Raw genomic sequence first — 25,642 nt, forward strand, 5'->3', positions numbered from 1 at the left:
AAAATACAGCCAGCTCTCCTGGACTCCTTTCCCCCTCATATTAGCCTCCCAGGGGATCCATCAGTTCCCTAAGGGAGTTTAAGTCTGCTTTTCTGAAGTCCAGGTTCCGTATTTTCTACTCTCCTTTCTTCCTTTTGTCAGGATCCTGAACTCAACCTCTCATGGTCACTGCTGCCTAGGTTGCCACCTATTTCTACTTCCCCTACCAATTCTTCCCTGTTTGTAAGCAGCAGGTCAAGAGGAGCATGGCCCCTAGTTGGTTCCTCCAGCACTTCTACCAGTAAGTTGTCCCCAACACTCTCCAAAAACTTCTTGGATTGTCTGTGCATTGGTGTATTGTTCTCCCAGAAGATGTCAGGGTGTTTGAAGTCCCCCATTAGAACCAGGGCCTGTGATCTGAAAACTTCAGTTAGTTGTCCGAAGAAAGCCTTGTCTACCTCATCCTTCTGATCCGGTGGTCTAGAGTGCACACCCACCACGACATCACCCTTGTTGCTCTCGCCTCTAAACTTAACCCAAAGACTCTCAACAGGCTTTTCTCCAGTTTCATACTGGAACTCTGAGCAATCATACCACTCTCTTACATACAATGCAACTCCACCTCTCCTCCCTTACCTGTCCTTTCTGAACAGTTTATACCCATCCATGACAGTGCTCCAGTCATGTGAACTGCCCCACCAAGTTTCTGTTGTTCCAATCACATCACGGTTCCTTGATAGCACCAGGACTTTTTGACTGGACTGTCACAGATGTAGCTATTACTGCTATCATTGCACATCAGCCATGTGTTTTACCTCATCTGCGCTGCATCCATTTCCTGTTCTTATATACAGGGGGTTTTGAGAACAGCCAAATAGAAAGGTTATATACAGAAAACAGACTGAGCTGGAATTCCCTCCAGAGCATTAAAGATGAGTGTAAAAGAATGGAAAGCTGTGAACAAGACCTTAGAGGATCCTGAGTGACACAAACAAGCGCTCCTAATTTTATCGTATGGAATAGGGAAAAATATTTTAGTAGTGCATTCTGAAGTGTCTAATCACCACAGTGAGAAAAGGGACTAGATAAAAGCACCAGGAGCATTTTCTTCCCAGGGGCACCTTCTTTCTCCTGGGAACACCTCCTACACCGGTAGCTGGGACAAAGAGAGGAAGTGGGCTTGGAGTAGGCTCCACCACCCCAACTCTACATTTATGGTGGATTCCTCAGGAAGCTGCTTAAGCCAGCTTTGTTGCTGCTTTCTGCTGCTCAGACCCAAGAATTGGACCTAAAGGATGTAAAGCCCCTTTTCTAGATCCAAGTTCCACCCCACTCTGCTGGCTGGTCTTACAGCCACAAGTTTGCATATTCCTACAAAGCTTTGTACATTTTTTTTTTAAGTCAAATAAAAAAAATGGAAGACCCTGCACACACACAAACCATGATAGTGCTGTTACAAACAAGGGGCTGTGCACAACTTCATGCATTGCCTGAAAAAAGCAGAGTTGTTAAAACAAACAAGATCCCATTCTTCATCCTCTCTCATTCATGAACCCTGTGATTTGGGGTGCTGAGCACCTCCCACAAGGTGCTGAGCATCCTCCTCTCTTACTGAAGTGCCTGGAAGGTGGGGACACACTTTGTCTCCCAACTGTGATGTAATCAGAGGTCCCCCTACAAGGACAGAATTAAGGAGATCCTCAGAAGTGACAAGGCAGAAAAGGCTGTTTCAGTCTGGAAGCCAGTATGCCAGGGACAGAGGTAGTCGGCATAGTGTAAGAACAGCAATAGAATAGAATGAGATCTACAGGGTTTCTTTCTGTCCAGTACCTCAATACAAAACCCTCTTTGTATTCATAATAATCAAGGCCCCAACTTATCCATCATACATAAAAAAGTCTGTCTCTTATAGTGCTTTAATAAACCTGTATGCATTACTCCACTTTAATTGTACAGCAGGTCCTTCTGTGGTTCTGTTATCCTCACTAGCATACATGTTATGAAATCTTCCCGGACAGATTGTGTGCAGAAATGAGGTGAAGCTTGGCTCTCTCTCTCTCTCTTTTTTCCACCTCAGCTTACTTCAGTCTCTGAATACTGCAAAGTTCACTGCAGGAAAACCCACATTTAAACCAGTGAAATATTTGCCTGGTCATTGTATCCATTGCAATTTGGTGCAATAAAGAATGCATTGCTACTTTCCATACAGTCACCCCAGCTGCATCTAGGTATTTTAACTAGTTTTGATTTGTAAAGAGGTGAGCACAAAGAAAAGAAACATGGTTCAAATGTTGTGTGGGGGGAGGGGGGGTGGTAGTCTTCTCTGTGCATGACCAAGCCCAAGAAACTAATAGCTCACTTTACATTGTTTCTTTCACAAAAAGCCATCTGTACAAACACACATTTTGTTAAATGTGCATCTAACAATTGAGACTGCATGCCAGGATTTTATAATTTTCTGCTTATTATCTATATCCTTCCCTTGTTTTGTAGGTTCCTGGAGAGAAGGTAGTTGGTAAGGAAATGTCTGTGATAATAGAATTCACCAACCCACTGAACCAAAAGCTTGTGAATGTCTTGGTACGTCTCGATGGACCTGGCCTACTGAGGACAACCACAAAAATGTTCAGGTAGGGAAGAGTGTGGAAATAATGGGCTGTTCATTCCCTTCTCCCTTATGGGATTTAGCACAAAGTAACAATCCCTGTTGATCTATGTACTGTAATTCAAGTATATGCTTCTTATTCTAAGGATTTGTAATGGATGGAGGGGGAGTAACAGTTGGAAGAGGTCAGTCTGTCACTGTGCACGTTACTAGAGGGTTTTGGTAGTTGGGAAGGGGCTTTGCAAATGGTGGTGGTGTGGGTAATTGCCAACTCTATTATTTTTTTATTTGTCATCTTTGTGTCAAATCTAATCTCTGCCTCAACTATTCAACCACATATTGCCCACTACTCAAGATTTGTGGTAAAACCATAAATAGGATCCCCTTTTTAGGGAGAGTGTTCCAAAAAGGGATTCCGCCTCCCGCATTGACTCAGAGCAAGATTTTAAAAGATTCACCTAAAGAGTCCGATAGATGCTTTTGAAAATCCCTGTATGCACCTATCTGAATCTAAATACCTTTTAAAAATCTGTCTCTATGGGTCTGATGCTGAAACTGCAGAGCATGGAGGAGATCACTGTGTTGAACATGGGAGTAAATAACTGTGCCTCTACAGCATCCCTAAATAGGTCTGTCCTGAAATGTAGGGGCCTGATGCAGAATGACCTCAAGTCTGAGAAACAGGAATGTCCTATGTTGTTGGCCAATCTTTTGTTTCATTTAGAGAGAATCTCATCATTGGCACAGCTGCTCCCAGATGTAAGGGCTAAATTTCCCCGAACTCACTTTACATTTGAGTGTGATGTAGTGTGTGTGTGTGTGTGTGTGTGTGTGTGTGAAAACAGTAGAACTGGGTGTGCATAAAAGATTTTTGGATGCAAGTCTTATTTGCATGCACAAGTTCTGCTGTTGGCACGCAGTATTGGGCACTCAAATTTAGAAGCTGGATTGAGGCCCTGGTTCCTTTGAAAAATTGGTGTAATTCAGCAGTAGCATAAAGGATAGCATATTTGCACATCAGGGATCTGATTCTGATCACACTTGGACCAATGTAAAAATGATTGGCATCAGATCCTGGATTTGAGTTGGGTAGAAAATAGGTGTTAAAGGGCATTGGACGGTGTGTAACATGCACTACAGTTTAGGGCATGACTGAATTTGGCTCAGGATCTTCCACAGGGGCTATACCAGTTTTGAAAATGGCCTTAATTATTAGGGAATCATGGCAGACCACCCATTGTTTTGCAGCCCTTCTTATTCTAAAAACTATTGCTGACTGCTCTCACCTTCAAGGAAGTGAGAGTTGTCAGGTGCATCCAAAGAAAGGGAGTTACCAGGAAACATGATTAATCAAGTGGATACTTTGCTTTCTTCAATCCATAGCTTCTGCCCCCTCCTCCTCCCTCCCCCTTTAAGATAATGTCCTAGAACTTATTTAAAAATGGGAAATGATTGCCTATGTCATTTGGAGATTTCATTTTAACTGTCCTCGGATGGATAAAGGCTGCAGGTTACACACACGCACACAGGGGACAAACCATGCGTAGTTGTAATTTATTTAAATAATAATCCCATTTGCCTCTATGTATTCAAGGTGATAAATGGCTGCAGTGTGTTGATGGCTCAGCACATTATTTAGAATCATTCATCACTAAGTTCACTCCCAGGCAAATATCATTAGGGCAGTTTGACTTCATTTGCAATAAAGTGAAAATCAGTTGGTTTTCTGGGGGGGGAGTTTGCATCTCTATCCATCACTGGACCATCTCACTTTGGAGGTGTTCCCTTTGGTCTCTTGTAATTAGTTATTGTTTGGGGAGAGGGGTATTGAGGAGGATAAGAATTTAGAAATGTCTATAACTGCTCTTGTATTTTTATAGTACTGACTTATGTATACTGAGATAACAGGCAGTATGGTCCAGTGGATAAAGCACTGGGCTGGGAGTCAGGAGACCAGGCTGTTTTTCCTGCCTCTGCCCATTGACTTAGGCACGTCACATAGGGCTATATATTGATGCTTAGCCACGGGCCTGAGTAGGGAAAGGAGCATGATTTGTGCAAAGGCCTTTGACAGTTGCAGCCCCTGTAGTTGAGGGTATTGGTATTGCCTTTACACGTCTCAAAGCTAGCAACTAGCCACACAATTAATTGCATTATTAAAATGATTTAGGACCAGCCATATTCAGATCCTCCTTCAAGTCACTTTATCCTTTTCCAAAACTCTGAGCTTGAATTAAAGGTGATGGAGGTGAGGAAGGCTGATTTAGTGCATAGGACAGTAAATTGGGACACAGGAGATCAGGATTCTATTCCCAATTTAGCCCCAGCCTCTTTGTGGTCCTTGGACAAATCATTTAATCTACTTCGTGCCCCAGTTCCCCATCTGTACAATGGGGATAACAGCACTTCCCTACCTCGCAGGGCTGTTGTGAGGATAAATACATTAATGGCCACAAGACATTGAGTTGCAGTAGGGACAAGGTCATGTAAGTACCTCAAGAGTGAACATACCAGCTAGAGGCCTGATACAAAGCCCATTTAAATCAATAGGCCTCTTTCCATTGATTTCAATGTGCTTTGAAGAGTTGTTTTGTATAGTCAGGTCCTGATCAGAGAGATATAGTGTATGTGGAATGGCAAATTTAGGGTAATAAAAATCTCCAAATTACATTTATACTAGGATCACGCCTACAACAAGCATTGCATAAGAAGGAAAGTTTATAATGTCAGTACACAGGGCCAGAACCTCAGCTGGTGTAGCTCCATTGACTTCGTTAGAGTTATGGGTAATATTTTCAAAAGAACCCAATTGACTCAGAAGCCTAAGTCCCATTGAAAGTCAATGAAATGTAGGCACTTTAAACTTTAATCTTATGACAATTTACATCATCTGAGGATCTGGCCCATGTCTGACAATGTATAACGAACAGTTTTTCTACCTGAAGGATCATGTAATGCCTTCATTGCTTCCCATATTGGACATTTCCCACACACACTCTGAACTAATGGCATTTTAGCTGGCACCGTCATCTAAGTTGTGTAATTCACCATTCTGCCATGGTAAGTTTGTATTTGGTGAAGAGTCAGTTATAGAAGGACAGGTTACACATTTCATTAGGAACAAAAAAGAAAAGAGAAGGAATGTGCTAAGAGCAGTTTGCATATATTCTCTTCAAAACAGTGTGCTTTGGTTTTTTGCAGGGTGCATGCATTAAAGCTGCTCCAAAGTATTTTTGTGCTTAGCTAGGGACTTACTCAAGAAATCCCCATCACAACCTTGATTCTCCCTTGCCTTGAACCTAGTGTAGTCTGTTACATCTGTGCACAGTATAAAATGTTACCAAATCTGACTTCTGCTTTTACTTACACTCATGGTAGTAAGCCACCTTGCACTCACTCTGTTCAGATGTTTACACAGAAGAGAGAATCAGGCCCCAGATCGCTACAACCTCACAATCCAGAAGTGTGCAGTTCATAATCCTCTTCCTTACTGCTAAAGAAAACAGTATACCTAGCTCACATCCTCCACTGGTTCCATTAAGCAGGCTGCATTCCCCTAAACACAGTCAGTCAGTACCAATTATCAACATCTGTACACAGGGACAGGGAGAAGGCTGTGAAACTGCCTAAAAAACAAACAAACCCAATGCACGTGGCGGTCTGTGTGACTTAAACCTTAGCATAAAATTGAAAATCAAGAACAGTACAGGGTGCAGTTTGTTGATACTATAAGCAATCAGGAGCCATACATAATGGAACAGTGCAACTGCTAACAGCAGGACTCATAAGAACATTTCAGCTTGTTTTCATGGACAAAAGGAAGTGATCTTTAAAAGTGGACAATGACAAGATGCTCTCTGATTACCGCAGTGTGAGCTTGCAGAGTGTTTCAATTCCCCATCACCACTCCTCCTGCTGGATATTTCTGAATAAGGAATTGTTTGAACTACATACATGAATTTGCTTTCAGTATACGCGTTGGAAACTACAGATAATCTTCTCAGGTCCTCCCAGGACCAGAGGGGAAAGGGGAAGAACTGAATAACTAGACAAAATCTGCTGAATACTATTTTATGGCAGCATAGTGCAGATTATTAGGATGCTAAAATGAATATACATTCCTTGAGCCACCTGAGAGAGACTAGATGGAATCCTGGTCCCATTGAAGTCAATGGTAAGACTTCCATTGATTTCAGTGGGGCAGGTTTTGCCCAAGTAACTTATGACAGAAAACTGAGCTGAAAGACTAAATTTACCCTAAAGCTCAGAATTTTGAACGAGATTTCATGGACTCATGGAAACACGAAATAATGGGTCAAATTCTCTGCTGCTGCCTGTCAGCGTAGCCATCTTGACTTCAATGGAGTTTTGCCCATTTACACCAGCAGAGAATTTGATGCATTGGAGATAAGGGCAATCAGTACCCTATGGGATTGACAGAAGCTATGGGTTTAAATTTAAAAGGGGGAAAATGTAAATTGAATAGCTGGAAAAACTTCCTCCCAGTCAGACCTATTTGACTGAGAAATAGACTCCCAAGGGAAGTGTGGGAAGCCCCATTATTTTGGGGAAAATTTAAAAATTGGATTGGAAAAAAAATCCTAGAAAATGTATTGCAAGAACAATTTTGCAATGGCCAGGAGATGGGAGCAGTATGAAAAAAAAATCTAGATTGATCATTTCTGGACTTCTCAAATTCTGTGTCAGGCTGAGAAATCTCACCCTGCCAATCTGTCAAAATATTGATATTTTGCTTTATAACCGCAGGGAAATTCCAAAGAATTCTACTTTGACCTGGGAAGAAAAATGTTTTCCAAGACAAGCTGGAGTTCGAAAGCTAATTGCAAGCCTGAATTGTGATGCCCTACGACATGTCTATGGCGAGCTGGACCTAGAGGTTGAAAGGAAACCACTTGTGTGAACAAGATTGTCTTCTTCAGCCTTTCATTTATCAGTGTTTTATAAGGGAAAAAATTTGAAGAAATATTTTCAGCTCTCATTGTCCTATCTCCGAATAAATGTACATGTCAATGAAGCAAAGTAACAGAAAACACCAGGAAGGGTTGGGAATGCATTTATCGGGTTATGAGTGTTCCAAATTAAGATAATACTAGTTAAAGGCAACTTCAGGCCATCTTACTCTTATAGTTCACATGAATGTATACCCCTTTGCATTGGTACTGGGAGGGAGAAGGTTCCATTCTCCAAAACACTTTGAACTTTAGTTTTAATTAGGGCTTCATATTTCACTGAACAAAAAAAAAATTATACATTCTTATGGTAAAACATGGTTTATGTACCTTAACGGGTTGTTTTATCTTGTGGTGTTAAAGTTTTCAAATTCACAGAGCAGCTCACTTTGTTGAAAGGATTGATCAGGGTTTGGTACCTCAAGGCTGCTCCCAATTAGCACTCTGCTATGCCCTCCCATACATACAGACACTGGCTTCTTGCTTTGTATTTACCCCACTCTGTACGCTGCTAGTGCACCGTCCCTCTTGTTTGTCCCTAGGCTACCATATCTCTGCCCAGGGATCACTGCACCAAGCCCCCAGTTTATTAGTCCTAACCTTTAAACTGTGTTCCAAGGCTTCTGTCTTGCCACACCTACCATCTCTCCTTCCCCACACTTAGTAGGGGGCCTTATTATTCCTTAGTTCCATGTGTGTATAGGAGACAGCCACTGCTGACAGAAGGTGTTCCATGTACCTTTATGGAGTTCAGGCTGCACAGACCTGGAAAGTGGGCAAATAGGGATAAAAAGGTGTAGACAGGCAGCAGGCTGGGAGTCTCTGGATTCTACCCCTCCCAAACCCACAAAGGGGGTGCAAATGAATCCGTCCCCTCTGTGCTGTGGAACCTTTAGGGATGGTTCAAGAAGCAGCTGTGATCAAGTGGGCTTCTGGTATCTCGGTTTTTGCAGGAGCAGCATTCTTGATTAGCGAATAGGAGCCAGTGGGGCTGGGCATGGCAGATGCCTCTTAAGTTTTGGGAGTGCTCCCAATGAAGATTGGCACAGATCTCTGGGTATTCCCAGGGTAAGAGGATGGAATCATAGTTTCTTCCAGGGGGAGGGTACAGCCACCTCCCCTGAGAGAAGGGTGAGATGGAAACTCCACAACCTGACTTCAGCATCCCCTCTCCTTTACAAATTATTCCTGCATAAGGAAGAATGGGACCCCAGGCATCCCATTTCTAAGACTGATCCTACCCATAGCTGTTCCTGACATTTCTATTGATTCCAGTCTCACTGTTCGTCTTGCACCACTGCTACTCAACTGAAAAGGAAGTACTCCCCGATGCATTCTGGGCAATGGTGTGGCTCTCAGTGATGTTGATGCAGGGCCGGCTCTACTATTTTTGCCGCCCCGAGCAAAAAAAAAAAAAAAAGCTGCTCGGATTGTGCCGCCCCAAGAATGGACGGAATGCCGCCCCTTAGCATGTGCCGCCCCAGGCACGTGTTTCCTCCGCTGGTGCCTGGAGCTGGTCCTGTGTTGATGTGACTTAGGAGATCTAGGAGATACAGTGCTGCCAAACAGGTATGGGACTGACACTGAGTCATACTAAAATTTTTCTAGGGGATTTGAATTTTACTCCTAAATACACATTTCCTCCCCAAAACGTACCTTGTTTCCCTGTGTGTATTATGAATGCCTACTGAAATACTTCACAGCATTTTATTCATTATAAAACGAGTGTGTGAGGGAGAGGGATGGGTCTCAAATTATTCTGCATCTGCAATAAAAACCTTTGCTTGCCAAGCTGTAGAGATTTACTGTATGTAAAAGGACACGGCCCATGCTAACAAACTGCATGTGTGGGATACTTCATCATTTTAAAGGGAGATAAGAGAGGAAGCAGGTGCAAACCTCACATCTATTAAATAATATAGCTTTACTGTGCAGTTTATAGGTGGCATCATGTTATGGTCTGATCAATGAGAGAAAGATAGTTTGCCTTAACCTCTGAAGTCCCATGCTCCTCTTCTTTCCCCATGATCCCTCCCCTCCCCACACCCACAGAACTTGTACCTAGGTAAAAGTAATTTCTTTAGGACAAGTAAGCGCAGGAATTCTCTCAATGACAGAAGGTCACGTAGGGGAGAGATCGCTTGCTCTTTTGTTAGACTATATGAGACAAATTTTCATACAGAGACACATAAGTTGCACATACAAAATGTGTATGTATACACCTCATACTACAGTGATGGGTATGGGACTGAAAGATAAGTACCAATTGCATGCCTAAGTGGGCACGTTCACATGGGGAAGGGGTAGGCATATACTTAGAGTAACTGTTAGCACCTGGGCTTTAATGCAACCGTGCTCACACATGTTTTGCCAGCACAACTTACATTACCTCTTTTGAAAATTTGTTCTTACCTGTCCAAAGGCTCTCAAGGAGCCCTCCGTGTGTGTTTAGCAGTTAATAGCATGCTGACAATGCATTATGGCAAGTTATGTTTAGTGATCATATGTTCCTTGCTAAATTCTACAGTATCTAATACAAAATAGCCACATTTTGCTACTGAGTATAAATCTGCTTTCTTCTGTGCATTTTTAATAATTAGAATATAATAGAAACTTAAAATAAAGACAGTCTGATTATGCAATAGAGCTCATAGCCTGTGTTTTGTTTCTTGAACTATCATTTCTCCTACAATCCAGCAATATAGTACACTACTTCTAGCATCTGTTAAGGGGGTAAAAAAAAAAAAAGGCTGGGAAAGCTAAAGGCTGCTTAAGAAACACATCAATAAGAAACGCCTCTCTGATACCAAGGAGACAGCCCTTTCCTTACTTAAAATGTTTTCCCAGGGCCAGTGTGACTATTATAGCTACTGCTTTGCTCCCTGGTTTATCAGCTGAGAACCTAATGCATTTATCCAGCAAGAAGTGAACATTTGCAGGACAGATCACAGTGACAGCAGAAAGACTCCATGGACTTCCCTGGTGTCAGAAACCCTTTAAATGGCCAATATTCTTCTAATGGAACCTCACAAACATCCCAGCTTCTAAAATATGCACTTGTTAGCTAGATATACACTTAGCACTTTACAAACATTAAGCTACACAACATCCCTGGGAGACTGGCAAGTAATATTATGCCCAATTTATATAAAGTGAAGCAAAGACATGTTCAGCAGTTTGACTAGGGTCTAAGGCAGAACCAAGAATACAAGAACCCTGAACGCTTAGATCCATTGCCTCCCCATTCTCTACAAAGAAGTTCTCTAGAGAGAGTTGCCCAACTAAACATAAGGACACACTGAATAAAAATTGAATAAGGACTCCAGAACTTGGGCCATAGATTGTAATGGGTTTGACGTGAGTAAGGGTCAGGATTTGGCCTAATTTAAACATATGATGCTATATGGAGAATATATTCTATACACACCCTGCCATCCCCCAAATTACACTAATAACAAAAGAAATGGGCCCAACCCAAAACCCCAGCCCCAACACCTCTGAACTTTGGGGAAGTCTGGATCAAAGTTTGAACTTGCCAGCTGAGGCCTTCTTGCCAATGGGTTGAACTAAAACCAAATAGATCCAAACTTCATGGCTCAGGACAATCTCTAGCAAAATTACACACATCAACAAAACTACTCTGAAACCTATCAACAAAACAAAATCCCGACCCCATTGAGCTCACAGGCGCAACATACAATTGACAAGTAGCAGACTTTGCAGTTGCCTGCACACCTTAGGGGTTGAGCGAGGTTTGAATGAGGAGAGCGAGGGTGGAGTGTGACTGTTGATTGGGAGTGTATTCCAAGTGTAAGAGAAGGCCTGCATGACATCACACAGCCGGAATTGGCTGAATGAAACAAATGAAGCAGTGAGGAAAAGCTTGGGCTGAGTATATGAAGCAGTACAGGCTGTCAGAGAAGTGGGATCCAGGCTGTAGACATGGTGGAGAGTTGCTGAATGTGTTAAATGAGACGCTTGAATTGAATACAGAAGAAGGGAAACCAGTGCTGAATGTTAGGAGGTAGGGAAAAACATAGCCAGGATAAGGGAAAGAAACATCAGCTTAACAGCAGTGTTTTGGACAGACCTAAGGAGAGAGGGAGCTGCCAGAGGGGAGGCGGTTACAATAGTTAAAGTGGGGAATCAGCAGAGCATGTCCAAGAGCTTGCAGTGGTGATAGTGAGGAGAGAGCAGAGTCTGCAGATGGTATAGAGGAAAAAGCAGCAGCATTTAGCATCCCTGTAAGACCAACAGCAGTGGGTGCTTCATTTTTTCCCCCAGTGATGGCACCTTTACTCCAAAAGAGTGATTTAGGGACTTTGAGTTAAAACATAAACATGATCATTTTAACAGCTGTAAAGTCAGAATACAGCTTTAGTAAGTGACCAGCCTTATAGCGTAGGGAGAGCCTGCTCTGGTCTGTGGATCCATGTTCATATGAGGTTCAATTTAGCCATGAGTCTGACTTAAATGAGTAGAAAAATGTATTCAGGAACAAGGTTCAGATGATTTTTATATTATGCTTTAGGAAAGCCCCTCCTAGTATGAAAGGGTTAATATCAGGTACAATATATGTGCACCTTTTATACAGTCATCAGCTACTGGTTTAAGATTTATTTACTGTCTTTGAAAAGAGAAAGGGGAAAAATTTCAACAGTGCCTAAGTCCTAGTTTGTAAAGTGATTTAATTTTCAAAAAGACTTTTAGGTTCCTTAGTAACTTTTGAAATTAGGATGGAGGTTCCTAAGTCATGGAGGCATATTTGAAACTGTTAGCCTAAGTCTCATGGGACTTAGGGTATGTCTACACTACGAGAGTAGTTCGATTTTACTTAAATCGAATATGTGGAATCGATATTACAAAGTTGAACGTGTGTGTCCACACTAATGGGGCAAGCGTTGACATTGGAAGCGGTGCACTGTGGGCAGCTATCCCACAGTTCCCGCTGCCCATTGGAATTCTGGGTCGAGCCCCCAATGCCTTCTGGGGAAAAAAATGTGTCAAGGGTGCTTTTGGGTAACTGTCGTCATCCAACCGTCACTCCCGCCCTCCCTGCCTGAAAGCGCCGGCGGGAAATCAGTTCGCGCACTTTTCTGGTCAGTGACAGCGCGGACGCCACAGCACTGCGAGCATGGAGCCCGCTGCGACCATCGCTGCAGTTATGGCCGTTGTCAACACCTCGCACCTTATCATCCACCTTTCCCAGAGGCAGATGCTGAGAAATCGGGCGAGGAGGCTACGGCAGTGCGGTGAGGACCTGAAGTCTGAGAGTGGCACAGACCTGTCACAAAGCACGGGACCCCGCGCCGAGGACATCATGGTGGCAGTGGGTCATGTTGATGTTGTGGAACGGCGATTCTGGGCCCGGGAAACAAGCACGGACTGGTGGGACCGCATAGTGCTGCAGGTCTGGGATGAATCACAGTGGCTGCGAAACTTTCGCATGCGGAAGGGGACTTTCATGGAACTTTGTGAGTTGCTGTCCCCTGCCCTGAAGCGCAATGACACCCGGATGCGAGCAGTCCTGAGTGTCCAGAAGCGAGTGGCCATAGCCCTCTGGAAGCTTGCAACGCCGGACAGCTACCGGTCAGTCGCGAACCACTTTGGCGTGGGCAAATCTACCGTGGGGGTTGTTGTCATGCAAGTAGCCAACGCAATCGTTGAGCTACTGCTCTCAAAGGTAGTGACCCTGGGAAACGTGCAGGTCATCATAGATGGCTTCGCCGCGATGGGATTCCCAAACTGCGGTGGGGCTATAGATGGAACTCACATCCCTATCCTGGGACCGGACCACCAGGCCAGCCAGTACATTAACCGAAAGGGCTACTTTTCAATGGTGCTGCAAGCACTGGTGGACCATAGGGGACGTTTTACAAACATCAACGTCGGATGGCCGGGCAAGGTTCATGACGCTCGTGTTTTCAGGAACTCTGGTCTGCTTAGACGGCTGCAGGAAGGTATTTACTTCCCGGACCACAAAATAACTCTTGGGGATGTGGAGATGCCTATAGTCATCCTCGGGGACCCAGCCTACCCGCTAATGCCCTGGCTCATGAAGCCCTATACTGGCGCCCTGGACACTGAAAAAGAACTCCTCAACTACCGGCTGAGCAAGTGCAGAATGGTGGTGGAGTGTGCTTTTGGCCGTCTCAAGGGGAGATGGAGAAGCTTACTGACTCGCTGTGATCTCAGCGAAACCAATATCCCCATTGTTATTGCAGCTTGCTGTGTGCTCCACAATCTCTGTGAGAGCAAGGGGGAGACCTTTATGGCGGGGTGGGAGGTTGAGGCAAATAGCCTGGCTGCTGATTACGCCCAGCCAGACAGCCAGGTGATTAGAAGAGCCCAGCGGGATGCGCTGTGCATCCGGGAGGCTTTGAAAGCTAGGTTCCTGAGTGAGCAGGGTAACCTGTGACTATTAAGTTTGTTTACAGAGAAGCTGAACCTGCCCCCGTTTCTTTACCCAGTAAATGTTCACTATCCTCTCCAGTTACATACCCCGTTCACCCCGTTCACCCCCTTCCAACACACGTTTAAAAATAAAATCACTTGAATTTTGTTAATGAACACCGTTTTCTTTATTACTGTTTTCTCGGTAAAGTGTTGAACCTGGGACGCAGACTGTGGTGGGGAGCGGGTGTAGTGTAGTGATGCAAAGGACGCTTCTAAACTCCAGGAATGACAGGCTCCGCAGTGGTGGACTGGTTGTTTCAACGGAGCCTGCCACCCCTCCTGTTCGGGACTCTGTGTGTGGGGGCTATGTGACTTTGTGGCAGGGGGAGGACGGTTACAGATCCCCTGCTGCGTGGCTCTGTGATCCAGGATAAGGACCGCTGCATAAGATCTCTAACCGCCCTCCCCCGCCACAAAGTCACATAGCCCCCCCCACACACACAGAACATGAAAACCACCTCCCAGCCTGACTAGGGTAACTAGTGACTGCAATGTGTGTGTGCCCTGCTGCTGAACCTGCCCCCGCCTCTGTACCCTGGTAAAGGTGACTGTCCTGTCCAATTACCAACCCCCTTCCCCCCCTTCAGACAGACTCTCCTCTAAAAAACATGATGGAAACAGTAATTAACAGAAACTTATTTTTTATTAGCAACTACACATGAAACTGGGGGATGAAACTGGGACGGGGGCTTGGGTGAGGCGGGAAGGAAAGGACTTATCAAATTTTGGGGAATGAGAGCCTTCTGGTACTTGAGCAGTCTGCAGGGGTGGAGTGAGAGTTTTCACGGACTCTGCCGCCCCTCCTTCTTGGGACTTTGGGTGAGGGGGGTATGGGACTTTGTGGCAGGGGAGGGCGGTTAGAGATAGACTGCAGCGGGGCTCTGTCCTCCTGCCTCCGGTCCTGCAGAACATCCACAAGGTGCCGGAGCGTGTCCGTTTGCTCCCTCATTAGTCCAAGCAGCGTTTGAGTCGCCTGCTGGTCTTCCTGCCGCCACCTCTCCTCCCGTTCCATGTGTGATCGGTGCATTTGGGACAAGTTCTCCCTCCACTGGGTCTGCTGGGCTGCCTGGGCTCGGGAGCAGCCCATAAGTTCCGAGAACATGTCCTCCCGTGTCCTCTTCTTCCTACGCCTAATCTGCGCTAGCCTCTGGGAGTGTGATGCCAGGCTAGGTCGGGAGACAGTCGCAGCTGTGGGATGGGAAAAAGGGAGTGAATTCCTCAGAAAGATAAATTTAGTTGTGAACAAAGAACATAGTCTTTCTCTGTGAACAAGACCATGCACAGCACCTATCACATGCGCACTCAGGACAAGGTCGAATTTTCGGCCTTCGCATTCAGTGCCTGGGTTCTTGCAGTGCAGATCAGAGAAGCGGGGCAGGACAGCGGAATTTGTGTAGCAGGCCAACATGGTAAGCCGTAGACTTGTGGCTGCTTAAAACTTTAATAATAGCACTGGCCTCCTTTCACGTTCAAAGCAATGCCAGTCCCTGCTGCCAGCAATCCGGCAAGCATGAACTCTGCCCCGTCCCACCCCCTCGCGGCTGTCCCAGGGAAAGATCCCTGTATGCTGCCCCTCTCCCGCCTCCACCGCGTGGCTGTAAACCGCCGGTTACAGTTCTGTAAAGGAACAGGCAAGCAGTCCCAATACTAACATTCCCCTACCTAATTCAAAGCAGGTCACCATGAGCGACATCACTCTGATGAGGATTTCAGAGACGGAGAAAGAAAGGATGCTTCGGGAAAGCATGCAAAGACCAGGGCCGTATGCCGCCATGCTCTGCAAGGCAATGATCCCGGAGTACTTGCTTGTCTCCTGGTGCGGAAACGTTTCATACCACGGAGGACCCAATAAGGCCGCTCTCCCCAGGAACCTGATGCAAAGGCTTTCCAATTACCTCTAGGAGAGCTTCGTGGAGATGTCCCAGGAGGATTTCTGCTCCATCCCCGGACATATAGACCGGATTTTACTGTAGCTGCACTGGCAGGGACTAAACAGTAGAGCGCCTAGGGCAAACCAATCATGCTAAACCGGACATTGTTAGATTTTTTTTCAGTAGTTGCACTGCCAAGGACTGAAACGTGAAGCGTCTAGGGCAAACTAATCATGAAAAACCCATTGTTAATATTGTTAATATTCCTGTTCTGTTAAAAATAAATGTTTACATGTTTAAAACACTTACTGACTGATCCTTCCCCTGATTCTGTGTCCGGGTTAACGCCTGGGGACGGTTGGTAGGGGATCTCTGTAAGGGTGATGAAGAGATCCTGGCTGTCGGGGAAATCAGCATTGTAAGCGCTGTCGACTGCCTCGTCCTCCTCATCTCCTTCCTCATCTTCCCCGTCCGCTAACATGTCCGAGGAACCGGCCGTCGACAATATCCCATCCTCAGAGTCCACGGTCAGTGGTGGGGTAGTGGTGGCGGCCGCACCTAGGATGGAATGCAGTGCCTCGTAGAAACGGGATGTCTGGGGCTGGGATCCGGAGCGTCCGTTTGCCTCTTTGGTCTTCTGGTAGCCTTGTCTCAGCTCCTTGATTTTCACGCGGCACTGCGTTGCATCCCGGCTGTATCCTCTCTCTGCCATGGCTTTAGAGATCTTCTCGTAGATCTTTGCATTCCGTCTTTTCAATCGCAGCTCGGAAAGCACGGACTCATCGCCCCACACAGCGATGAGATCCAAGACTTCCCGATCAGTCCGTGCTGGGGCCCTCTTTCTATTCTGAGATTGCACGGCCATCTCTGCTGGAGAGCTCTGCATCGTTGCCAGTGCTGCTGAGCTCGCCACAATGTCCAAACAGGAAATGAGATTCAAACTGGCCAGACAGGAAAAGGAATTCAAATTTTCCCGGGGCTTTTCCTGTGTGGCTGGTCAGAGCATCCGAGCTCAGACTGCTGTCCAGAGCGTCAACAGAGTGGTGCACTGTGGGATAGCTCCCGGAGCTATTACCGTCGATTTCCATCCACACCTAGCCTAATTCGACATGGCCATGTCGAATTTAGCGCTACTCCCCTCGTTGGGGAGGAGTACAGAAGTCGAATTTAAGAGACCTCTATGTCGAACTAAATAGCTTCGTGGTGTGGACGGGTGCAGAGTTAATTCGATGTAACGGTGCTAAATTCGACATAAACTCCTAGTGTAGACCAGGCCTAAGAAAATGAGATTTAGGGCAACATTTTCAAAGGTGCTTATACTGGCCTATTTGATGTTGTTTAAGTGCATTTTAGGTTTGTTTAGCCCATTCATTAAATCCCTCTGTACAGGCACAGTGGGTAGACTAGTAATATTCAAATAATAATTATGGGCAAATATTTTAGATAGCTGAAGAATCAGCAGTTTTATGGACTGAATAGTAATCCTGACGCGCTGTGGTTCCTTTTTGTATTCTTAGTTCTGTAACCCTAGAGGTGGAGATTTTTAAAGGCTCAAGAGACAGGGGCCCAATTCCCATTAAAAAAATCAATAGGAGTTGGGTGCATAAGTTCTTATTGACACACTAAAGTTGTAGTATGCTGGTACAGTTAAAGCAATAGGCAGCTCCCATCTGGGAAGGGGAATAAGCTATAAATGTATCCAAACTAGGGGCGGGACCTAGAGCAGGTTGGAGGATTTTCAACAGAACCATATTCTGTTGGAATCTGCAGGTCCATTGAAATTGACACGCTTGAGGAACTCAGGGCGATTGCTCTGGCATTTCATTTCATTTCAGAAGAAAACCAGAAAGCAAAGTTCCAGCACCATCAAAATGACCCATTTTGACATTTTCAGAACAAAAAACATTTTGATTTTTCATTTTGAAACTATTTTAATATCAATGTTTTTCATGTGGTGTTGTATTATAAAACAACATTTTAAAAAGGAAAAATCAAGAAGCAACATTCCAAGTGACCAGAAACAGATTTTCTTTAGGGTGGGGAGATGAACTTTCCTTTGAAATTTTTGGGTTTTGTGCCTATTTGGAACAAAGCCAAATCTTAAAATCCTTCACAAAACCAAATTTCCACCCTCCACACAGCTGTAGTTGCACAGATATATTGTTTCAGTTAAATAAATGAAATCACACACCCCTATCTGAACTAGTCAGAGCAGTAGAAACCTGTGTGTTGTCCAGACCAAAGTCTCATTCGTGACTGAAAATTTCCCCCCATCGTTTTAACAAGTTTGGTGGGTTTATTTGCTATTTTAAAGCAAATAATTTGAGCCAACTCTGAAACTGTTATAATATGATGTGGAAGAGTCTTCCATAATCTAAACATTTGAAGTTACATCATGACATTAGTGTTTAGAGTGGGGAATTGTGCACGACCCAGGAGCTAGTTCTTTTAAAAATCTGCCATTAAGCAACGGCCACAATTTGTGCACCATAAAAACAATACCTTGTGCTCCATCCACAAGCTCTGGAAGAACTTTTAACTAATAAACCCTATTCCCAAAGCTGTGCTGACATCATCAATGTTGCTAGAGCACAAGGAAAAATGCCTTGGTATTCTGAGATGATATATAATTTGAAAGTGTCATAACAAAACACTACGTAAATATTATTTTCATCTCAACCATAGGGAAAATTGGTTTGTCAAATGGAAAAGCATATAATAAAGGCATTTTCGCACTGAGGCTCATACAAATAAGGAAAAGTTAAAAAAAGAATTACAAAACCTTTATATTTTTCTTTTAAGGTCTGTTACTTACCGTAAGGGTACTGTTGTAAACCATGCACTTTCAGCTAAACTGGAGTTGATTTCCAAGCCCTCACACAAAATGCAATTTGCCAGACCCCCTGAAAGTCCAGTGGTCCATTAACTGGCTAAGAAAGTTTCGATAGTATCATTCCAATAGTAGCTGAGCATCTTACAAATGATGAGAAAAAATATCCTGGCTCCCTCTCTGTCCATTAGCCAGTACTCAGGGGGGGGGAGGGGGTGCACGCAGGTGCATGCAGTTATTCTGGGACAGCCAGGATCTAGTCCTGTAAATTCATCTGAGTGCAGCCATTGATGGCTATTTTGGAGGAAAGTGCAAAACTACCATAATGCAACTAATCTTAGCTAGAACCTTAGCTGCTACAGAGCACTAGAATGTACATAGGCTCTGGGTATGTCTCCACAGCAGCTGCGAGGTGTGATTGCCCATTTGGGTAGCGCACTGAAAACAGGCAGCGGCTCAGGCTAGCCACTCATATATATCCTCGGGGTTGGGCAGGAGTGTCTTCTGGCAGCTAGCCCGAGCTTCCGCCTTACACACTAGCCTGAGGGGCGCTAGTGCATGTATATCTACCCAAGCTGGGAATCACACCTAGCTGCTGTGCAGACATGCCTTCTAGGGGAAGGGAGAAGGGATCTTCCTGAACCCAGCTGATTATCTTCTGCCAATTAGCCTCGGGATTGGTAGTTTTTGTGATTGTATCCTAGTTCTCATAACCAGTGGCGGATTTAGAATTAGTGGGGCCCTGTGCGCAGCTTCATTTTTGCCCCCGCCCCCCGGGGACCCAGCCAAGAAAAAGAACATTCTCTCTTATCTCCCTCCCCCATTTTTCATTCTTTTTTTTCTTCATCCTCCTCCTATATCATAAGTAATGGGAAGTAAATGAAACTAAAGTGAGGTCCCTTGATTGGGGCAGGAGGGTGGGGTGCAGGAAGGGTGTGGGTTCTGGGAGGAAGTTTGGGTGTAGGGTGCAGGCTCTGGGCTGGGGCAGGGGGTTGGGGTGCAGGAGGGGGGCAGAGGGGCAGTGCTTACCTCGGGTGGCGCAGCTCCCAAAGCAACCAGCACACACACCCCTCTGGCAGTGGCTCCTAGGTGGGCCAGGCAGGGGGTCTCCACATGCTGCTGCCCGCAGGCTCCGCCCCCGCAGCTCCCATTGGCTGCAGTTCCCAGCCAATGGGAGCTGTGGAGTGAGAGCTTTGGGCAGGGGCAGCACGTGGAGACACACACACACATACCTAGGGGCTGCAGGGACATGCTGGCGGCTTCCCAGAGCAAAGCGGCATGGAGGGAGGGAGGCAGAGTGGACAGGGAGACACCTTAGCCCTGCAGCTGGCACGTCTCTGCGCACCCCATGTTGAGAGGGGGGCAGCGGGTCTCCATACACTGCCTGGGGCAGAGCCGCCTCCCCTCCCACCAGGGGCGTGCAGAGACGTGCCAGCAGTTGGCAGCTTCTGGGAGTGGTGTGGGGCCACCGGCCATGGCATTCAGGCAGCCTGCCTACCTGATCCCTGCTGTGCTGCTGGCCAGGACTCGGGGGCAGGTTGTCAGATATTTGTCCTGCATTTTGGGGGCCCCGCTGCTGTTGGGGGCTCCTTGCCACCGCACAGTTTGTTTCATGGTAAATACGCTCCTGCCCGTAACTGCTGATGAGATGCTTCAGGCCAGCATGTTGGGGTTTATCCCACCTGCTCTATGCTGCCCCCACCTGGCCTAGGCTGTGCACTGCCACCTTTCTGACTCCACAGTAAATGGAATGTCAGTGTGTTGCCAGGGGGTAAGGGAGCATGGCTGGAGGGCTGAAGTACTCTGGCAATCTCTAGCTGCAGAATGACCCTTTGGGGCTGTGGCAGCTGGTCATAATTTAGAGTAGCCCTAAATAACACTGGAGACCCGGAGCAGCCATGCACCCGGCCACAGGGTTGGAGAAAAGCAAAAGTGACTTGCTCTTCCCACAGCCCCCAGGATTATAGAAGAGAAGAGAGGGGAAGGCAGAAAAATGGATGCTGTATGCACAAGCACTATGGGTCCCGCTGAGTTAATGAAAGTCACATAACAGATGTTGCATGGCATGAAAGTGAGATGGCAAAGAGGCACACTTTTCCATGACAAAGTAAATATTCTATTGCCACCCCACAAGAAGCTGCGCATTATTTACTCATCACTAGTGTGACAGGTTGGATCACAGAAACCCCCTTGGGGCTGCCAACTGATGTGCCAAGACTACTTCTGCCCCTGCTTTCCCTGCCAGCCTGGGACTCCAGCACCCTGTCTTGTTGAGCCAGACATGACCGCCTGCTCCAACACAGACCCAGGGTCTGAACCACATGCCCCAAAGCTGCAGACTTAACTGAAAGCAGCTTACAGAAGTGTTCCTGTCTTTAACACTCAGATGCCCAACTCCCAATGGGGTCCAAACCCCAAATAAGTCCATTTTACCGTGTATAAAGCTTACACAGGGTAAACTCATAAATTGTTCGCCCTCTATAACACTGATAGAGAGATATGCACAGCTGTTTGCCCACCTAGGTATTAACACATACTCTGGGTTAATTAATAAGTAAAAAGTGATTTTATTAAATACTGAAAGTAGGATTTAAGTGGTTCCAAGTAGTAGCAGATAGAACAAAGTGAATTACCAAGCAAAATAAAATAGAACATGCAAGTCTATGTCTAAGAAAACTGAATACAGATAAAAACCTCACCCAGTAAGCTTCCTTTTACAGACTAGTCTCCTTCTAGTCTAGGTCCAGCAATCACTCACACCCCCTGTAGTTACTGTCCTTTGTTCCAGTTTCTTTCAGGTATCCTTGGGGAGAGGCTATCTCTTAAGCCAGCTGAAGACAAAATGGAGGGGTTTCCCAGGGGGTTAAGTAGACTTTCTCTCATGGGTGGAGACCCCCTCCTCTCTCCTATGCAAAGTCCAGCTCCAAGATGGAGTTTTGGAGTCACATGGGCAAGTCACATGTTCATGCATGACTCAGAACTTTACAGGCAGCAGCCATCGCTTACCTACAATCTTGAATGTCCTCATGTAGACTTCTTATGTGGATTGGAGCCTCCCAAGATCCATATTCTCTCTTTCCTTCAAACCAAAGTTCCCGCTGTTGTCCCTGCATGCCAACAGTTCAAAACAATTCAATATTTAGCATGCCAAAAAAGTAGCTTGCATTTTATGCTGCTCATTAACACAGACCATTCACTATGTTCATTAGCTTTGGAATTGAGAGCACAGTACTGGAACGCTATATAGATCATTGCAATATTTGCCACTAAATATGAAACAATAAACAATACAATACACCACTCCTCGCCAGAAACAAAAAAAACTGGGCGGTGGGTGGGAGGGCACAAAACCAGCAACTGACAAGTCAGTTACTTTGCAGTTTTTTTCTGTTGAGTGCTCTATGAAAAACCACCTGCTGACTTCCATTTTCTTCATCCACTAGAAACCCAGCTTAAGACTCGATCATGCCTGCCTGACCTGTGCAGGCAGGGGACCTTCCCTGTACAGTCAAACCCCTGTCCCACACAAGAAGTGGCTGAACCCCTCCTGCTAAGTCCCATTGCTCCCTCCTCCTTCTTCTCAACCCTGTGGAAGGTGTTTTATGCAGCTCGCATCTGCCCAGGAATGAAGGCAGGAATAAGTGGCAGAACCCTGAAGTTGGCTCAGAGCAGAACTGAATAGAAGCACCTCATTTGCAACAGCCTTGTGGTGATTACTAGGAAAGGAAGCATAACCCAGGGCAATCTTGCTTTTCCTCCTTCACAAGGAGGATTTCCCTTTAAGGGCATGTGTAGTGGGTTAGTAATGGTCCCTCCCCCTCCGGTTCAGTAGGAGGCCACTCTGCCTCACAACATCTCTGGGGCACCGCCCCCTATCAGGGATTAGGGCTCCAGCCCTTAGGCAGGGCAGAGCAAACAAACATTCTTGCAGCTCAGGCCCTCAGGCAGGGTGGAGCAAACAACAGATAGTCTGACATCCTGGCTCTGGATGACAAAAAACACACACAGGCCTCTTGGCCTAAGGTGGAGAGGCTGCCACCCCAGGGTGGAGTTGGCTGCAAGGGGCCCAGACCCATCCTATGCCACCATGTCCCAGCCCAGGACCCTAACAGAGGTGGAGGGTTCCACCACTGGGTCAGTGGGAAGCCTACTGCAACACACCGACCTGTATTCAGGCAACAACCCAACCTAACTATAGTCTAGTGTCCCCAGGCTACTTCCTACTTTCCCACCATAATGTACCTGCAGCTCAGGGTTGTCCCCCATCTCTTCAGGGTATACGGCAGGGGGCAGTCCTGGCAGCTCTTCACCTGGCTCGGTCTCCTCCAGGGGCAGGGCATGGCACAGTGCAGGTTCAGCTCCAGGGATCTGTAGTGGCCTGGAGAGATCTGTTTCCTTCCCTGGCTCAGACTCAACGGAGTTAGAGGCTCCACTTTTTATACTTCCTGTCCCGCCCCTTAGCTTCTGGTAGGAGGGGCCGGGCAACTGCCTATGGCCCAAATCCTCGGGGGCACCCGACCTGAGCAGTGCTGCAATGCCATGCACCAGGTTGCAATGCCAGTCACTCAAATTTGGCCCAGTCAGCCCTCCATCATGAGGGCTGGCCAGCACTGCTTGGGGGGGTTGTGTCCTCCATCAGGAGTCCCCACCGGGGGCCTCCCCAGCCTCCGTGGCCCCTCTGCTCTGCCCGCAGGACTGGCTACAAGTACAGGGAGCTGCAGTGAGTGCCTGGATGGGAGAGCCAGCTAGAAGAGGAATGGCGGGGAGTACAGCAGGTGCCAGTCACTGACTGACCTGGATAGGAGAGGGTTAACATCCAGACAGCAGGAAGCCAGACGTGCTTGGGTTAATAGATCACTAGCGCAGCTCTGCTGGCCAGGACAGAGTTAATATAAATGCATCCATACTGTGGGAGCCTCTAGATTAGCTGGCCAGCAGAGGGGCCCAGATGTATACATTTGCCTAGGGCCCAGCAATGGGTTCATCCAGGCCTAGTTTCGAGCATTACGTTAAAAATGCACTAGGGAACTTGTAGTGTATGCAGCAGAGTTTACATGGACCAATTAATGCACAGCATATTAGTGCACTTTAGAAAACACACCCCATACTGCACCTTGCTCCACCACGTAAACATGGTTTGATAGTAATAATACCTAGTTCTTATATAGCGCATTTCACCAGTAGCCCTCAAACTGCTTTACAAAAGGTGGGCACCATCATTATCCCCATTTTACAGATGGGGAAACCGAGGCACAGAGAGGTGAAGTAACTTGCCCAAGGTCACCCAGCCAGCGAGTGGCAGAGCCAGGAATGGAGCTCAGGTCTCAAGAGTCCTAGTCCAGTGCCATGCTGCCTCTTTAATGGGTCCCCATTGGCAACTGCTGACTATAGAAGCCCTCATAGCATAGATTAATTGGCATCAAATGTCTAGGGAGCATTAAGGAGACAGTAGGGCTCTGGAGCAACTGGGATGGCACAAGATCCCCACATGGAAGGCACTAGGATCTGCCAGATTTAGTTTTATCCTCCCACTTAGCCCACCAGTCTGCTGAGAAGGGCTAGTCCAGACCTTCAGGTTTTTTGGAGCCCAAAGGATCTGTAATGAGCTGCCTTTTGGAAATTCACTGATCAGACTTCCAAGCGGCATAATCTTCCATTTGAAACAACTAAGGGTACGTCTTCACTACCCGCCGGATTGGCGGATAGTAATCGATCTATCGGGGATCGATTTATCGCATCTCATCTAGACGTGATAAATCGATCCCCGAACGCACTCCCCGTCGACTCCGGAACTCCACCAGAGCGAGAGGCGGTAGCGGAGTTGACGGGGGAACCGCGGCCATTGATCCCGCGCCGTGAGGACCCGAGGTAAATCGATCTAAGATACTTTGACTCCAGCTACGCTATTCACGTGTAGTGTAGACCAGCCCTAAAGGAATCCTGTTTCACCCACTTCAGAAGGTGCATCTTTTGGACCATCAAAATGGAGTGAGGACTTTTTGCAGATGAATTAGTCTGCCCCCAAAAACCTGGCTCTGGGTTCTCAAAGAAACCACACCAGTGCTGTTTAGTTTTATTTCAGTTTACCTGGACAGGTTTCTTCTTGCTGCTGAACTGAGGACGCCACTAATGACTATGCGGTAGGAATGCTGGATAGAAGGAGCCCATGTAATCCATGGACAATGCGTTTGTCTCCCCAACCTTTTAAACAGATCAACTACAAGCTTTTAGTCAGACACCGTTAGATACAGCTTGAGCTCACCAGAATGTCTGAGTGGCATCAGTCTGGGCTATTTTCCCTATAATGCCATCTATACTGCGCAGAGGGAGGTAGGGGTATTAAACCTCTGAGTGAAAGCTATGAGGAGAGATAACTAACCCTGCTTCAGCAGGCAAAAGATTTCAGTGGTTAACACAAGACACATAAGCACAGCAGCACCTAGATCAATGGATTTTGCTATACAGGTGGCCTCAAAGCCAGCTCCAAAAGAATGTATTTTCTATGAAACTTTTACAGCAGCTAATTATCCAAAAGCTTTTTCTTGCCAATTGTTTTGTATGGTCTTTCTCTAGCTGCTTTCCTTGATTTTAAATGAGACTGTACTGCAGAACAGCTCTACTGGATTGTATTCATGTTGTTGTGATCTGTTTTGCCAATAACCATTAAGAGCCCAATTCTACCACCACTGCTCATGCTGAGTAGCGTATTACTGCATGAGTGATTCAATGGACTTACTCATTGAATAATGATGCTGCCAGATGTGAGCAAGGTTGCAAGAACTGGGTCCTAAATGATCCTTGAAAAGTAGTATTTACGGGGTTTTCATTACGAGCCAACTGCTACATCACAGAAAAACCTTCAAAGCCATTTTGCAGTTCACATCTCTTATTCTCTGCTACTGTGGATATTTGCAAAATGATTGTTCACATA

The 25,642-nt window shown here is 46.1% G+C and overlaps 1 protein-coding gene across 1 annotated transcript in view; it reads left to right on the forward strand.

The window, feature by feature from the left end:
* Positions 1-8,952, forward strand: part of F13A1 (coagulation factor XIII A chain) — a 93,140-nt gene extending 84,188 nt beyond the window's left edge. Inside the window, exons 14-15 of the mRNA XM_065397722.1 lie at positions 2,473-2,609; positions 7,352-8,952. Coding sequence (XP_065253794.1) covers positions 2,473-2,609; positions 7,352-7,505 — 291 coding nt within the window. The 3' untranslated portion in view covers positions 7,506-8,952. The remainder of the gene's footprint in view (positions 1-2,472; positions 2,610-7,351) is intronic.
* Positions 8,953-25,642: the final 16,690 nt, after the last annotated feature.

The sequence above is a fragment of the Emys orbicularis genome, chromosome 2, assembly GCF_028017835.1.
Source record: "Emys orbicularis isolate rEmyOrb1 chromosome 2, rEmyOrb1.hap1, whole genome shotgun sequence".
Classification (NCBI taxonomy): Eukaryota; Metazoa; Chordata; order Testudines; family Emydidae; genus Emys; species Emys orbicularis.